Source organism: Oncorhynchus kisutch, linkage group LG8 (assembly GCF_002021735.2).
Source record: "Oncorhynchus kisutch isolate 150728-3 linkage group LG8, Okis_V2, whole genome shotgun sequence".
NCBI classification, from domain to species: domain Eukaryota; kingdom Metazoa; phylum Chordata; class Actinopteri; order Salmoniformes; family Salmonidae; genus Oncorhynchus; species Oncorhynchus kisutch.
In genome coordinates, this window is record NC_034181.2 from 57,180,415 (window position 1) to 57,198,278 (window position 17,864).

The window sequence follows — 17,864 nt, forward strand, 5'->3', positions numbered from 1 at the left end:
CCACGGGAACAAAATCGTCTTCTACATTAACAACTAGATTTAGCCCAAAAATAAATACGATGCAGTCCATGCAAAACTATCTACAAACAGGGCCGCTCAACTTGATAACATGCATGCAGCTTTGATGAACAACACTCAGAGCAAAAATGTTCTAGTCCAAATGCTGCAGACCATAGACGATCAGTTAATGAACACAATGACCAAGTTGGATGACAAAACAGCGGAACTCATGGAAGTCCCTGACCAAATGATCGATGAGAGAACCCAGGTGAGGAAGATGGAAAAAAATGTATCTCTAAGCAAGCGGAAGAAATCTCATCACTGAATCTTTCGCTCCACGCTCAAGACCTCTACCTGCAAACTATGAAAGAAAAGAATGAGACTGAACGGAGCCAGTGTCTAAAATAAGCACTCTTAGCGCCCAAGTGGACTCTGCTACGCAGCAGAATACCACGCTTAGGTACCATCTGGAGGAATTCCAAAAGCAACCAAGCTTGCATACCGGAGTTCTGTACACAAAGGAGTGAAGACAACATAAGGTTTCGGACTTGACCTCTCTCAGGTGTCCCTCAGTCTTTTCCTCTTGTCCATTCGGCACAGAGTAATATGGAGCTATCTTGCCAACAAAGCCAAAGCTTGGTGTCTTCTCTTGGCCTTTTGTTCCAAAATCTCCCACAGGATGAAGCCAACTCTCTCTGGCACGGGACGCCTTGATAACATCTCCAAAAACCTCTGCACTTTTGACCCAGTTCCAGGGAATCCAAACGACACTGAGACGCTCTTAGCAAACATAGAGGACGCTTTGGATGGCTACCCCAACGCTACGGGTACTGACAGGCTTTACCTGTTGAAACAAACATCGAATAAACATTTGACAAGGTTTATCTGTCTACAACAGCAACACGTGCTGCAAACACGACAGCTCGTTGGCTAACACTATCAAACAAGCTCAGAATGAACTCCCACGAGCATACTATCATAGGCGTGGGTTCAGCTTACTTTGGCCTACTCACTGAAACAGGAATGGAACAGCGATTACCATTCAAACAAGTCTTTCTGTCGAACCCAATAACCACCATGGTCAAAATAACTATAAAGAACGTTGCCAGCAAAACGACTACCGCTACAATCAAATTGATCGTTGCGTTCCTGCGCCCAACCCACACAAAGGGTCAGGGCACAAGAGTAACAAAGGATAACAACGGGTTCAATGATTATCAAAACGTAGGCCAATACTCTCTAGAAGCTCTGCTAAGAGAAGTACAAAAGCGGCCAAATTTGACAAAGAGGAAAAAGATAAGACACCATGACTAGGTGTGGATTTGACGGAGAACAGCGCCGCCAGAATTAACGCCATTAGTGAGAACTTAAACGATCAAATTACCCCCGCTCTCACTCAAAACCTTATCCAGGGCCTGCTCAATCAAGAAACAAGCCCACGGGCTTTGACTATAAACTCAAATACAAATGTTGAGACGCACGGGGGCACTGGTGAGCAGCAACATGTGAAGACGCGTTTTCTCGGTGCTCTTGTCCAGAGCGAACAATTTACTATTAATACATGACCAACACCTTCCCTACTGCGTTAATTTTGTAACATTTAATTTGGACTCAAACACAATTTACAAATTTGGCAATTTTTTCTGAAATATTTGGCCTTTTCATTGTAAAATGTCAAAACAACCATGGCCGTGAGTCACAAAAGAGCAGGCCTCTACTAAAGCCTCCGGCTCACTGGACACTGACTCTGATCCCCCCGACTTAGCCAAGGTAATGGCGGCTATCATTAAGTCTGAACAGACTGTCCTGGCTAAGGTGTCACTATCCACTGACCTATCCACACAAATAGCCATTCTCGCCACCGAGTTCAACACAAAGATCGACTCCGTTAAAGACGACTTGGCGAAACGTGACACCCGTCTGAATAGCCCGGAAGGTGGCTTAAATACTTTCTCCGACAAATTGGTGACAATGGAAGAGCAAGTCACCCGGCTTTCATCAGATGTCGTAAAACTAACTTCCGAGGTCAAAGACCTAGAGAACAGATGGGGGGGACAGTCGCATTTTTGGCGTGAGAGAGGGCCGCGAGACCGAAGGCGGATTGCGGTCTACCATGTCCATAGCTAAATTGCTCCAGGAAATTCTAGACCCCAATTACGCCCCCACCCTTGACCTTGCGCACCTAAGCCTACAGTCCGCACCGAAGAATGGGGAGCTGCCCAGACCCATTGTAGTTAAATTCCACTACCTTCAGGAGAAGGAGGGTGTCTTCCGTAAGGCATGGCGAGCGGCTCCCATCACCTACGATGGTCAGAATATTTGCATTTACCCAAACTATATGGTGGCAGCCATGAAGAAGAGGTCAGCCTTCAACGAGGTCTGTGCACCAAGTTTGGCATTCTTTACCCAGCTGTACTGCAGATCACTACTCCCTCCTGCGAGCAGAAGACATTCTTAGACCCAACCAGGGCCAAAGAATACATCGTCAAGCACCTTCATCCACCGGAGGACCGGTGACATACAACTAACTAGCCATTGTAGGCCCATACTTACCATGCTAACGCGACAAAGGACCAACTAGCGATCTCATATCTTGATAAGAAACGTGCCTCCACCCTGCTGCCAAAAAAGGACAATTATTCTTCCAGTAACTTAACGTTATGAACAATAATGATATGTATAGGGTGAAATGTTCTCACAAGGACACTATAGTTTGAAAAGTATTTTATTTACAGTACATGGCACAATTAGCTTTTACTAACTAGCTGTGGCTGTACAGCCTCTGTGGTAGGTGGCGCGGTACTAATTAGCCTAGTTGCTACCTAAGGCTAGCCACTGAGCTCTCTTTCCATGCCTTAATAGGATACTCTAACAACATACTGTGAGCATGTTTAATACATACTCCCAAAGGACCACGTGTATTATTCTTTACTATTTGACTGGTTGGTCCGCCTTGGTGCTTGGTGGTGGCTGGAACAGGAGCGCAGGTTGTATAGCTGAGCGAGCAGTACAGGACGGGTATTAATTACCAAGCGTTTGCCAATAATTTTTCGGTGTTCTGGGTTGTTAGGATTTTCAACTTAGGGTTACATTTATACAAATGTTGAATTAAACTGGGTTTGTTTTCCTATTTACTTATTATTTAATTATTTTATATATATATACCTATATATATATATTTATTATTTATTTATTTATTTATTTTCTTTCTTTTTTCTTTTCTTTTTTCTTGTCATCCCAAGGGGACGGGGGTATATGTTCCCCCCACCAAATACTTTCTTCTGAGTATTTTGTTGTTCTTTTCTTTATATTTTATTACTCTGACCTCTCAGCACACTGGCCATGTGATCGTACCAACATTAATTTCTAATTACTATAACTATGCCTAATTCACATACTCTAGGCTCCACTTGTTTTATCAACTGGAATTAACCATATGGTCAAGCGTAGCCGAGTGTTTGCTCATCTTAAGTCCAAGTCCGGACATTGTTTTTCTCCAAGAGACCCACCTCCGGTCCAGCGACCATGATAAACTAAAGACAGGATGGGTAGACCATATATTTCACTCCAACTTTGATGCTAAGGCCAGAGGGACAGCCATCCTTATCAGAAAAGGCACCCCGTTTGTCTCCTCCAAAGTCATTTTGGATACTAACGGCAGATATATTATAGTGACGGGGAAATTGTTTAGCACACAGGTTATTCTGGCTAACCTCTATGGTCCTAATTGGGATGACGCTACATTTTTCTCAGACCTCATTGCAACACTTCCTGACCTTACCTCTCATCACTTGATACTGGGCAGAGATTTCAATTGTGTATTGCATCCAAGTCTAGACAGATCCAGACCGAAGCCCAACAATGTAATTTCAAAATCAGGCGCAGTAATCAACTCATTTCTAGAATCTTATAATTTGTCTGATCATCCATGTAGGAGGAGCAATCCCTAAACATTACTCCATTTTTCTCCAGTCCACCGCTCATACTCTAGGATTGACTTTTTCCTGCTGGACAGTAGAATTTTTCCTTTTGTAACTAATAGTCAATATCACAGCATCATTATCTCAGACTATAGCTAGATCTCCGCTTTCTGGACAGTACTGTGTCACAACGCGCGTGGCAACTTGACCCACTGCTACTATCCTGTAGTGCGTTTAAAAAATACATATCAACTCATATTGATGTGTTTTTACAGATCAACTGCACCCCTGACGTGTCTCCCTCTACTGTTTGGGAGTCATTAAAAGAACATCTAAGGGGCCAAACTATTTCATACGCAGCAGCGTATGACAACAAACAGCGCACTAGATTTGGACAACAGATATGCCTCTTCTCTGACTCCTGAACTCTACAAAGAGAGACTGCTACACCAATCAGAATTTGACGATCTCTCCACTAAACAAACATGAGCAGCTTCTGTTTAAGTCGAAGCAGACATTTTATGAATATGGAGAGAAAGCTGACCAGTTGTTATCTCATCAGCTTCGACAATCCGCTACCAGCAGCACCATACCTGAAATGTGTGTCGCAACTGATTCAACTTCTACCCATCCCAAAGAAATCAACAATCAATTTAAGCAATTCTACTCTGCTCTTTACTTGTACTCGTCCTGACACATTTCGTATGCCTGCATTTCTAGGCAATCTGGACATCCCCTGTCTCAATTCAGATGAACAAACCAACATGGATGCCTCCATAAGTGATAATGAAGCTACTCTGGCAATCCTGTCCATGCAGAGCGGTAAAAGCTCCTGGGCCTAACGGTTTCCTATTGAGTTTTATAAAGCATTCTCTTCTAAATTATCCCCCATCCTCAGCTCAATGTACATTGAAATCCTTTCTAGTCTGAAACTGCCACAGACACCTACCCAGGTGAGTATTTCGGTTTTGCTTAAAAAAGACAAGAATCCCCCTAGACTGTGGCTCATACCGCCCTATAAGCCTTTTGTGTTGCAATTTAAAAATTCTCACTAAGGTCCTCTCACGCCGTTTAGAGACAGTGATGCCTAATATAATAATTAACTCTGACAGGTAGGCAATCTTTCTATAATATGCGCTGGCTATTTAATGTCCTTTATTCTGCCCACTCAACTCAACAGCCAGAGGTCGTCATCTCACTTGTTGCTGAAAAGGTTTTCGACCGGGTTGAGTGGGAATATCCATTTACAGTACTAGAGAGACTTGGGTTTGGACCCTTATTCCTTTCCTGGATTAAGATTTTGATCTCGTTCCCAGTGGCTTCCGTTCGCACCAACAATGTTACCTCCAGCTGCTTCCCTCTTCACAGGGGGGGGGGGGGGGGGGGGGGGGGGGTAGGCAGTGTTGCTGTTTATCCCCTTCCCTAATTGATATGGCTATTGAGCCTCTTGCTTTTGCCCTGTGGGTGGAGGAGAGGATTAAGGAAATACTAAATGGGCGACATAACTCTTCGTTTATACATTTCTATCCCTGTGGAGTCTATAACCTATCTCTTGGACATGCTACAAGGTTTTGGGTCATTCTCTGGTCATAAGTTAAACCTAACAAAAAAGTGTGCTCCTCCCCATGAATCAGTTAGCAGAAGGAACTGGGTGTGCCAACTTCCCACTTAAGGTGGAGCATCAGGTCTTTACGTATTTGGGGATAAATGTCATATGCTCATTTAAGGCTCTGGTTAAACATAACTTCAAAACATTCCTGGAGCGCACCAAGCAGGATTTCATAAGGTGGTCCCATTTCATCAGCAGGTCGCATTAATTCTGTTAAGATGACTATACTACCTAGATGTTTGTACTTATTCCAAATGATCCCTGTTTTTCTCCCAAAGTCGATGTTCAAACAACTGGACAGCTACATTTCCAACTTCATTTGGAATAAGTCAAATACACGAATGAGAAAGGTATATCTAGAGAGACCTAAGCCCGCAGGCCTTTCCAAATTTTTTTTACACTAATACTAGTCATGCAAATATATCTAAATGTGTTTATTGGGTTTCTACATTTTATAACAAGGATGGTTCAACTTGGGCCCTCATGGAGCTACAGTCAAGTCTTCCAACTTATCCTGTCTCGCTCCTGTGCTCCCCACTGTCCATGAACCTTGGCACCCATGTTTCTGTTAAGATGACTATACTACCTAGATGTTTGTACTTATTCCAAATGATCCCCGTTTTTCTCCCAAAGTCGATGTTCAAACAACTGGACAGCTACATTTCCAACTTCATTTGGAATAAGTCAAATACACGAATGAGAAAGGTATATCTAGAGAGACCTAAGCCCGCAGGCCTTTCCACATTTTTTTTACACTAATACTAGTCATGCAAATATATCTAAATGTGTTTATTGGGTTTCTACATTTTATAACAAGGATGGTTCAACTTGGGCCCTCATGGAGCTACAGTCAAGTCTTCCAACTTATCCTGTCTCGCTCCTGTGCTCCCCACTGTCCATGAACCTTGGCACCCATGTTTTGAATCCCATTGTCAAGAACACCCTTAAAATCTGGTCCCAATTCCGAAATCACTTTAGCCTTAAATAAGCAAGCAACTACTTGCAACTCCATTAACATCTAATCATATCTTCCCAGTGTCACAGACTGACACGGCATTCCAGTTCTGGCATAGCTACGGTCTGGTGTTTTTTGTGACTCTGAGGTTTGACCATAATGTTCCCAATACCCACTTTTTTAGATATCTGCATACTCGCAGCTTTGCTAAAAAACATTTCCCTTCATTTCCACTCGAGCCCACTAAGTGTCCAGTCGAGATGTGCTTAGAACTTAACCCGTATCAGAAGGGCACAATCTCCAGATTATACAACATAATACAGAACATTAATCCGCCTTCCTTGGCAAATACAAAATCTGCATGGGAGCAAGACATGGGTGCCGAGCTCCTGATGATATAAGGCAACAACATATTGAGCGTATCCACACCTCATCATTTTGCAAAAGGCATGGGCTCATTCAGTTTAAAGTTTTGCACCGTCTCCATTACTCAAATGACAGATTGGCAAAAATATATCCAAATGTGGATGCCAAATGTTTGAGAAGCCACCAGAGTCCAGCGACTGTGGGACACATGTTTTGGTCATGCCAATCTTTGAGTGGCTTCTGGGGCCCCATTTTGAGGCATTCTCACATACTGTATGTGTAATACAACTGTTAGCCCCAAGCCATTTTTGCGGTACTTCCACTAGACCAGAATGCTACCATGCATCAGGAAATGCGAAAGCATTTGCCTCGCTGCTAGCTCACCGCCTTGTTCTCTTTCACTGGAGGTCTGCAAAGCCGCCCTCCTTTATGAAGTGGGTTAGAGGTGATGTCATATCCTCCTCTGGAGAAGGTTTGGTACACTGTGCTTGGGTCCCGACAAAAGTTTGACTTAACCTGGTCCTCATTAATACAATACGTGGAGAGCCTGTCTTTTACTTAGTGTAACTTGCATATTTTGGTAAGCAGCCATGTCTGTTCTAGTGGCCGTTTGTGCTGATAATTTTTATTCCACTTTTTCCATTGTTTTTGTTTCTATTACTGTTTTTCTGTGTGTTTCTGTCATATTTAATTTACTTTAATAGTATATCCTATTGATGCCTTGGTTGGTGGGTGGGTGGATTGGAGGGAGGGTGGATTGGAGGGAGGGTGGAAGGGTGGATTTGAGGGATGGATGGATGGTTGGGAGAAGGAGGGGTTGGGGTTGTACTGTTTTTGTTCTCATATTTGAAAATCTATAAATAAAGTTAAAAAAAATAACAATAATGTTGCGACGCACAAGTTCAATCACATCGCAATAGCCAATTCCACTCAAACTCAGATAAGTCAATCTGTTTTAACCATGAAGACAAATGACACATCATGCCATTGCGAACAGTCACTCCACTTTGTGGAGAATATGACCACAAAACACAACTCTGAAAGTCACTACGTGGAAACTGTCCTAGAGGACTGCTTACCATTGTGTTGCGTTAATTGATTCGAGCTCAACAATATCGCTCATCTCTCAAATGTTGTTAACCAACGTTTAGCAAGGTTCACAGCCGTTTTGAGAATATTAAAAAACGGAACGATGTGACACTGAACTTCGAGGTTTTACTCAGACTACCTCGCCTCTCACAATATGACTCATGCTGAAACTAACCTTCCAAGACGTATCACTTTTTCAACCTGTGTATGTTACCAGCCTCGAAACTGAACACCTGGTACTCGGAGCAGACTTGATGGATCGTTTGATCCCACTAATGGATTGGAAAGCCAACCAGGTATGGTCACAGATAACCGTGCCGTCTCCACTGACCACACTGTCTTCTCCTAACGCTGGCTGCAACACAGTCATCCACAAGGAGTATCTGTCTACAGGACAGGAAAAATACATTGACACCTCTTGATGTAGAATCTGACTCAAGCCGATATTACGATATCTTGTCACATTCAGTCAGCAAACCTGATAGACTATTATTTTCATGATTTCGAGCCAGCAGTCTCTGTGAGTGAGCAACTTCCCTCCTCCTTGGAGTCATGCGATACTGTAGCTAAGATGAACTTCTCTTGTCCTTCAGACACTTCCGCAAGCAACGCAGCCGTTTCAGGAAACAAAGCATCAACGTTCAGAGTGGACTCTGCTTCCGATGATACATTTTCCGCTTTGAGAGGGACTGAAACCCCATTCTATGAAACTAACGGCGTCAGTCCCGCCACTGACCCGGTGATTGAAACTGGTGAAATACTGTGCGATATCGCCAAAAGATATCCTTGTCTATGTTCGAGGGTACTGGAACAGTTGCCACACGCGGACACTGTGGTGAAAGGCAGGCCATGATAGCCACTGAGCATTTTGAACCACAATCTACTAACAACGCGGCTGCTGACAACTCGTACAAAGGGTCCAACCCTTTTGTTTGTGCCTCGATGTCACGTCTACTCCTGCTCCTCCCCTCCGGCACGCGACGTCGCCGGAATACTAACCAACTGTCCTGGGTTTCATCATTACGCACACCTGGCATCCTTCATTACGCGCACCTGCAGATCATCATGACTCACACCTGGACTCCATTACCTTCCTCATTACCTCCCCTTTGTATGTCCCTCCCTTATGTTCATTCCTCAGTGGGCCTCGTAGTTTGGTGTGGAACCCAGCAGCCAACAAGGCCTTTCATCTCCTCAAGGGACATTTCACCTCCGCCCCATTGCTCAAACACCCAGATCCCACGTTTTCCTTTGTGGTTGAGGTGGATGCGTCAGAGGTGGGCGTGGCGGCAGTTTTGTCTCAACGACAGGGTAACCCATTCAAATTGTATCTGTGTGCATTATTTTCTAAGAAACTGTCCCCCGCAGAGAGAAATCACAACGTCGGCGATTGTGAGCTTCTGGTGGTGAAGTTGACATTAGAGGAGTGGAGACACTGGCTGGAGGGTACCAAGGAACCTTTCGTCATCCTCACCGACCAACGGAACTTGGAGTACATACGGACAGCGAGGAGACTGAATCCACAACAAGCCATGTGGGAACTTTTTTTCACCAAGCTGACCGTGGTTCCAAGAACATCAAGGCTGATGCCCTGTCCTGTATCTACGATTCGGGAGAGGGCTCTGTCCAGAGTGCACCTATAATCTCATCCTCCTGAGTTGTAGGTCCAGATGCCTGGGACGTAGATGTGGAAATCTGCCAGGCTTCAGAGAGGGAGCCCGCACCACTGAACTGTCCTCCTGAGCGCATCTACGTTCCCACAGGGATAAGTGATCGACTGCTGACCTGGACACACACAGTTGTCGTCGCTAGACATCCAGGTATATCTCGCACTATCCACTCCATCGCTGAGAAGTACTGGTGGCCCACCTTGGCGCAGGATGTAACTTGTTATGTCAACTCCTGTTCTGAATGTGCCCAAACCAAGTCCATGGAATGCACCAGCAAGGAAGATCCTGCCGCTACCCGCGCCTCAGCGACCCTGGTCTCATTTATCCATTGACTTTGTAACCGATCTCCCCTCCTCTGACGGTTTCACCACCATTACAGCTGTAGACTTATCATGTAGTTATCAACTTAGGATAGTGCCCTAAGCAACACACCACTAAGTAGGATCGCCATAGATATGACATTAGACAAAATGCCATGATAGAGTCATTTAGCCTAGACCGTGGACGTACATAGAATCGAGTCCAATTAGACGATTAAGGTGTGGTAACTAGATTTTGTATATCTTTTGTTTGTGTTTTTATTCATTTTTATTTCAATTTAATAATCAATTGAAATTTATATTACACTTATTTTGTTACTACATGATTCCATATGTATTGTTTCATAGTTTTGATGTGTTCACTATTATTCTACAATGTAGAAAATAGTAAAAATAAAGAAAAACTCTTGAATGAGTAGGTGTGTTCAAACTTTTGACTGGTACTGTACAACAGAAACAAAAAGGAACATCAAAACAAAACTATATCTAAAAATGAGAACAAACAAAACAAACAGGGCAGATTCGAGTTCCCCTAGGTCACCCCTGTCAAAACGTGCCCTTGACCCCTCCCACCTTGAGCAACTGGCCCGGCGAGGCCCCCGTCCCTGGCCCAAGGGATAATAAATTATAAATGTTGAAGGTAATATTGTCCCCCTTTACAAAATCAAAAAGATGTAAGCTTTACAGAAGAGGATTGTGTAAATGACGCATGTATTGTATTTCATCTTTCAAAAATGGACTGCACTTGTCCACATTGAACTCATGACCTTGTCAAATTTAATTTAATGCATCTGAACAGCTGAAATCTGAAAAGCTAAATGTGTGCCATATAGCGTGTTATAAACAAACACCACAACTTTCACTCTGAAATACTCTGCGGGGAAGGGTTCATGAATACAATGCTATACAGTCATGTTTACACATTTATATATTAAGTTCAAATATTTCCCACTTGTGCTATATAGATGTGTTACTGCAAAATAACTGTCAGGTATAGTGACACACATTGATATATAATAGGGATATAGGTATTTTTAACTTAAAATAACTCATTCAAATGGATTGCATGCATTAACACAAACTAAACGCGTGTAGATATTGTTTTATGGACTCTAGTTTGAATGGCCTCACTTGTATGTTCTCTCTACTGGTACGGCACACCCAAACACAATATTTGCTCTGCAATTATTTGCTTGAAATTCATCGCTTTTGTTGAGAACAAACAGTAGTTTTCTTATGGAGAACAAACCTATTTGATAATCGAGAGACAAAAGAGCTCTAGTTGTTGGAAAACATCTCAATACAAGCATCCCACTGGACGACAAGCCTCAGCCCCCTCAGAACAGGAAGTCACAGCAAAGGTCACTCCTCACAGGGGAAAATAAGGTTGTGGTTACGGCATGTTGCAGATACAGGAATGGAGAGAACCAGAACCCTTCCTTCAACCACCCACCTCCTAACTCCTGTGCTGTGAGAAAAACCAGCATGCATATCAATAGTGTTATTACTCAGCCACAGGCCCTCTAATCTAGGGAGGCATGCATATCTTCTTACACATTTGCATATAAACCTTTACAGCTGTATAGCTACTAGATCTAAGCCATCTGACTGTCATGCCGATTCACTAACAGCAGAGTCCTGTGGGAGAGGTTTGGACATAACATCCGTAGGGTCACTATAGGATAGCTGAATAACAATACTGCATCATTTTTATATCCTAATGAATACATAAACTAATTCTGGAAATAGGTCCTCACAACAACAACACATCCATCAGTGTCTGTTTTAGCAGTCACTTGATACATAGCAATACATCCGCATTCCGCACTGATTTAATTGACTCTGTGTTTCAAACAATGTACTTGACCTTTCTTGCCTGCTTTAGGTGCGTATATCAGCTTGCTTAATAATTCCAGTGTGTCTGTGATTAGATAGAACAAGACCGCAATTACTGTCCAAATGACCCTCTGACCCAGTAGAAGGTACACAAGTTTGACCCAATACAGTTTCCATAGTGATGGGGCAGTAGTCCTCATCAAGAGAGGAACACCAACTCTGACTTTTTAACCTTCTACACTGCTAACACAGGGCAGTACATGAGGGCGACTTACTATGATAATTAGTTATTTGCACCATTTATTTTTTTCAAAATGGGACGGCAGGTAGCCTAGTGGTTGGCGTGTTGGACTTGTAACCGAAAGGTTGCAAGATCGAATCCCCGAGCTGACAAGGTAAAGATCTGTCGTTCTGCCCCTGAACAAGGCAGTTAACCCACTGTTCCTAGGCCGGTCATTGAAAATAAGAATTTGTTCTTAACTGACTTGCCCAGTTAAATAAATAAATTATAAAAGCCAATTGAACAGTGCTGAAGAGATTTGCACCACAGTATCTCTACTTGCACATTCATCTTCTGCACATCTATCATTACAGTGTTTAATTGCTATATTGTAATAACTTTGCCTTAACTCCTGAACAACCCTTATCTTACCTCATTTGAACTCACTGTATATAGACTTTTTGTTTTATTTGTTTTCTACTGTATTATTGAATGTATGTTTTGTTTATTCCTGTGCTGTTGTATGTGTCGAATTGCTATCTTGGCCCGGTCGCAGTTGTTCTCAACTAGGCTACCTGGTTAAATAAAGGTGAAAAAAAAATATATATATATATATTTTTTTTTAAATGATTTTAAATGGTTTTAGGTTATTAACATACAGTAATTATACACAGAAGTTAATCTTAGTGTGGTAAATATGATGATTGAAGATCAAAACAAAGATTCCACCCATGATTAGATGGGTGGAATCTTTGTTTGGATCTTCATATTTACCACACTAAGATTAACTTCTGTGTATGCCCATCAGCTGTTTACACATTTTGAACTACTTTATTAAATGCTTTGATCTTGAGAGAAAAAAAGTCAAATGATTTTGTGTTATACCCCACAAGACATGGCTATCAGAGGTCTCTTCACAATTCCCAAGTCAAGAACAGACTATGGGAGGTGCACATCAGGTAGCTGATGCAAACAGTAGAATCAGATTTTTTTTAAACACATCAAAATACACCTTATTGAACAGCGGAGACTGTGAAGAGACACACACACAGGTACAGACACACGCATACGCATACGCACACACACTAGCACACGCATTCTATACACATAAAACAAACGATAAAACAATACATCATATAACATTATTACACCACTACATATCTACAATACAAACTGTATAATACCACCATACAACAATATTACAATGCAGGTGCCTTCATGTGTTTGGACCCCAGGAAGAGCAGCTGCTGCCTTGGCAAAAGCTAATGGGGATCCCTAATAAATACAAATACAAATTCTCAATGTAGAGAAGACCACTTACGATGGAGTCATACTTGTTATATTTGCTATCGCCACCATCCTTAGTGTTCCCAAAGTCAGCTGCCTTCTCCTCGCAGGATACAGGGATATAATAGTCATTCCTCCTCATGGTGCCTTGCTCTTCCAACTCAGGGAGAAGACTACCAGAGAGGTCGTGTACGAGGAAAGTTTGACCTGTGAGGGAGGAAAAAGATATGATTAGCATGGAACAATATACTGTAAGTATTTGTTACTCTGATATGTGCTTCCAGGTCAAATGGTGCTAAGAGTGTACTGTCCAGCTCAATGGCATGAGGAGCATAATAACCATCCTACCATTGTACAGTATATTTTCTGATGAGGTTCTTGACAGCCACATAAAATAACCAACATGCTTTGGGTGTTCATTTCTAGGGTAAACTAACAACGTGGATGAGGAAGTACCCATATAGTTGACTATAATCACTGAGAATCTGACCATAGTTTATTTACACTCAACATCTACGTGCATGTTGTGTGAATGTTGAGCAAAAACGTTTTCTTTTTCTTCCAAAGAGCTAATGTAAAGGCATTGGTTGTGTAAGCACGTCCATGAATCTCTCATGGCCTAAAGGCTAATGTTGCCTCGGTTTACCGATTGGTCTTTTGTTCATTTGTCACCCCACATGCCTGTATGACAATATTTCTATAAATATTTGAATATCTGAGCGTACCTAGACAACGTACACATCTGGTCTTTGATCACGAAACATTACGAATCCTTTTACGTTGAGAAAACCTTTTAGAGGGAATACAAAGGAGCTCCACCAAGTATCTGCCTTTTCTTGGGCAATGACTCACAAGGATTTCCCTACCCGTGGCAATGCCAGGGACAGCTTCTGACAGTCAAAGACACATTTATGCTGTAAGTCAAGTCCTTGTAATAACCTTCACAGATAAGGGCCCTTGGGTGCTCTTCAGGAGAAAAAAGGAGTGTGTGCTGAAATTAGCAGGAGCCTGATATGGACCATAATAGGTTGAAGGATTACATTATATAATTACACTGACAGCTCCATTCAATCAAAACTAGTGACCTGATGTTGTCTTGCACTGCAAAATTGTATGTTGGAATTTACAATTCAGTAATATTCAGTAATGATACAAATAAATATTTTGTATCTCTCCATAAAGATGCTGTATTGATCAAAATGGCCAAATAGTAAAGTCCTTTTTTCCGATTTAGATGCTTGGTTTGTTATATCAACATGAAACAAACCTATGTGAACTTATTGAGAGCTGAAGGAATATGATGTGACGGAGTAGCTAAATCAAAATTAAATTACACCAATTCGATTTCCCAACTATGATCCAGTCTTCATACTTATCAGAAAGAACCTCTTTATTTGCTAATTCCATTCCTCATCCCAATCAACATGTAGAATAATTCAACAGTAGTCGTAGATAGATACTGTATATAACAAGAGCTATCAAAAACATATTTATTAACATATTTGTTTTTATGAATTCAAGTTAGAATGGTTTGGATGACAGTATAAGGCATGCTTAAATGGAGTCGTGCTTCCAAAAATATATCTGTCTGTGCGCCTTTCCCTATCAGCTACTGTAGCCGAGGGTGTGAACACAGTGAACACTTGCCTCGGGAATACTGCTCAGCACTGACAGCCAGGTAAACAAACCTCTCAAAGCTACATTACAGTAGGCTATAACCTTACAGTGAATGGTCATTATGACAAATGTGTAATAAATCGTTTCCAACCCCCTAAAAAAATGCCTAAAATAGAAACATGCAAAAGTGATGTGTTAAAAAATACATCGACTGGGCTTTCATATAATTAAATATTAGGCTACAGCCTGCCTGCCTTCCTACATTTCACATTTACTTTAGTAATTTAGCAGACACTTATCAAGAGCGACTTACAGGATCAATTAGGGATAAATGTCTTGCTCAAAGGCACATGGACAGATCTTTCACCTAGTCGGCTTGGGGATTCTAACCAGCGACCTTACTGGCCAACGCTCCTAACCGCTAACCTGCCGCATATCCATCCATCAAATGTAGCTCTATACCTTATGCAACCATATCCTACCTGTGGTGCGCTTCTTTTTGTATTGGAGCTTGTACATTTAGAAAATAATTTCAAATTAACCATTCATCAAACAGCATTAACTTACCAGTTACTTTATCATGACTGTTTATGGCTTGCATCGGAACATCATCATCATCACCATGTCTCTCCATTTGAACAGACTATTTACACCAGTGATCTCAACAGATTTTCCTCTCTCTATCCTCCACGCTCTGAAAACCATATAGTCGATGCCTTCACTGCGCCCGTGGGCTCAATGCTGTGGTGAGGCATGGAAACGATGGGTTTCCCACAGAACGTGCCCCTGCCTCCCCACGAAGGCTAGCCTACTACAGAGGCGCTCTCTCTCTCTCTCTCTCCCTCTCTCTCTCTCTCTCTCTCTCTCTCTCTCTCTCTCTCTCTCTCTCTCTCTCTCTCTCTCTCTCTCTCTCTCTCTCTCTCTCTCTCTCTCTCTCTCTCTATCTAAACAAGAATTCGAATCCATACGCGTTACGAACTACATCATGTCCATTATGTGCCCTCCCACAACACGTCGTGCAAAATAGCTGTAATATATTTCAGTGCAGTGCATCAATAGGATGGTCAATATGGTTGTGAGAGCACCCGCAAGAGACAGCTGGTGCCGCCCACGCCACGATCTGATGTCTCCTCCAACATGGGTAGGTGTGAGGCTATCCGTCAAACACAGGGGATGTTTCATGCTTGAAATACATGAATTACGATACACTAATGTTGCTGCAACATTTTACAGCGCATATGGTTATATGATTTGACCTGCACCTTATTTGGCCTGTACTGTCATGCACTCAGGTTTTCATACTCGTATAAAAAACTTGATTGCTGATTTTGTGAACCCCCAAATTCAGCAAATGGACTTAATCAATGGTTATATTTTCAATGAAATAACCCATTATAGAGGAATTCAAATGAGGGCATTTCATTTACCTCGAGCCTGACGACCACGTCAATACCTGGAGACAACAGTCCGTGCGCAACGCAATGCTTGTGTGTGTCCAATGAATTTAGGCTACTCTCTCTTCAAATAGGAAACCAGAGCGACAGTCACAGATGAAGCGTTCACGAAAAATGTCAGAAGTAGCCTAGAACGTGTACAGCATGTCAAATGTAGATGCCCAATCGCTCACTATATCTAACTTTTATGCGGGACATTCTCGATACCCGCGGAATTTGAATTTTACGCAGCCTGAGTTGAAACGACTTCGTTCTGTATGATGCTTAAATTTGTCAGGCGCATCATCATAGTACAAATGTAAATCTCCATAACAAATATTTTAAACGTGTTTTAATATGTAGCAATAGTTCGTCGTGATCAAAAACACACTTGATAGCCCTATATCCGTGTACGATGTTAGGCCTATATTTACATGTGGATAATCAGCAATAGTTCGCGGTGATCAAAAACACACTTGATAGCCTATATCCGTGTACGATGTTAGGCCTATGTTTACATGTGGATAATCAGTTTTAAAAACATTCTGGAAAGTATACTATTTACAATTAGGCTACCAGGATGCCACAGGGAAAAACTGGTCTTTTATAGGGAAACCCCCACCCCGACAAGAAGGCGCATCTGGGCTTTGAACCAACTTGGTCAAACCAAACAACATTTACTGAAATTACTGAAAGACAGCAATTAGGCCTACCTTAGTTAAGTACAATAAAGCAATGATGTCAAGACACACAAGTACACCAAACTGCACTTCCCCAAATTATTCCAGTATCACATTTGTCGGCGACTCACCTGTGTCAAATATGATCTGTTAAAATGACAAGATACCCGTCTGACCGCTCTAATAATGGAAATACATGTCCTCAATTATTAGGGGCAAGACCTCCATGCAAAAAAAGGCTCATCTCACGCGGACAGATTTTGAGCGGAGTAAATACTCTCCCTTCGCCTCTTCCTCTCTGCCTGTGTCTACCTGTTCGCAATCTCCCTGCGACTCCCTCCTCGAGAATCAGGAAATGTAAAATTGTCGTCGTCACCTTAGTGCCACAACAAACAATAACCTACAGAGTGTGGCATTGAATTAAGCTTACAAATTGTCTTGCAAGTCTGTGAATCAGAATAATGATACGTCAATATCAGGTAGGCCTAGGATGAAAGTAGGAAACGCAATACAACACATTAGGAATGTTTTCAAATGTAATCTCTGCACACACATACCAGCCTGGGCGTGCGTGTAGGGACTCTTATGAAGCAGGGAATGAGAACCAAAAGGATGGCATTCCCAGCTGTTCTCAGATCAGAGCCAGAGTACCTGAGACTTCTAACTAAAGTGAATGCACACGCATAAAAAAGTATTATATTGTGTATAATTCACATCTAGATTCAACCACCTGTTCTCTAAAAAGTAGCCTGTGTCTGCATACAGTCTTGTTTAAGATGTTGAAGATACTGATGGGAAATGGAATGGAAATACAGATGTAATTCGTAAAACAAAAAAAAGTCATATTCAGCAGATGGCCTTG

The 17,864-nt window shown here is 42.1% G+C and overlaps 1 protein-coding gene across 2 annotated transcripts in view; it reads right to left on the reverse strand.

Moving 5' to 3' along the window:
• Positions 1-17,309, reverse strand: part of LOC109895026 (anoctamin-1-like) — a 58,926-nt gene extending 41,617 nt beyond the window's left edge. Inside the window, exons 1-2 of one of the 2 annotated variants that reach the window (XM_020488681.2) lie at positions 17,134-17,309; positions 13,307-13,479 (exon numbers count right to left, since the gene is read on the reverse strand). In XM_020488681.2, the coding sequence (XP_020344270.1) occupies positions 13,307-13,414 (108 nt within the window). In that variant the 5' untranslated portion in view covers positions 13,415-13,479; positions 17,134-17,309. Of the gene's footprint in view, positions 1-13,306; positions 13,480-15,456; positions 15,781-17,133 lie in introns of those variants that run through there. The other variant, XM_020488680.2, reaches the window with a different exon arrangement.
• Positions 17,310-17,864: the final 555 nt, after the last annotated feature.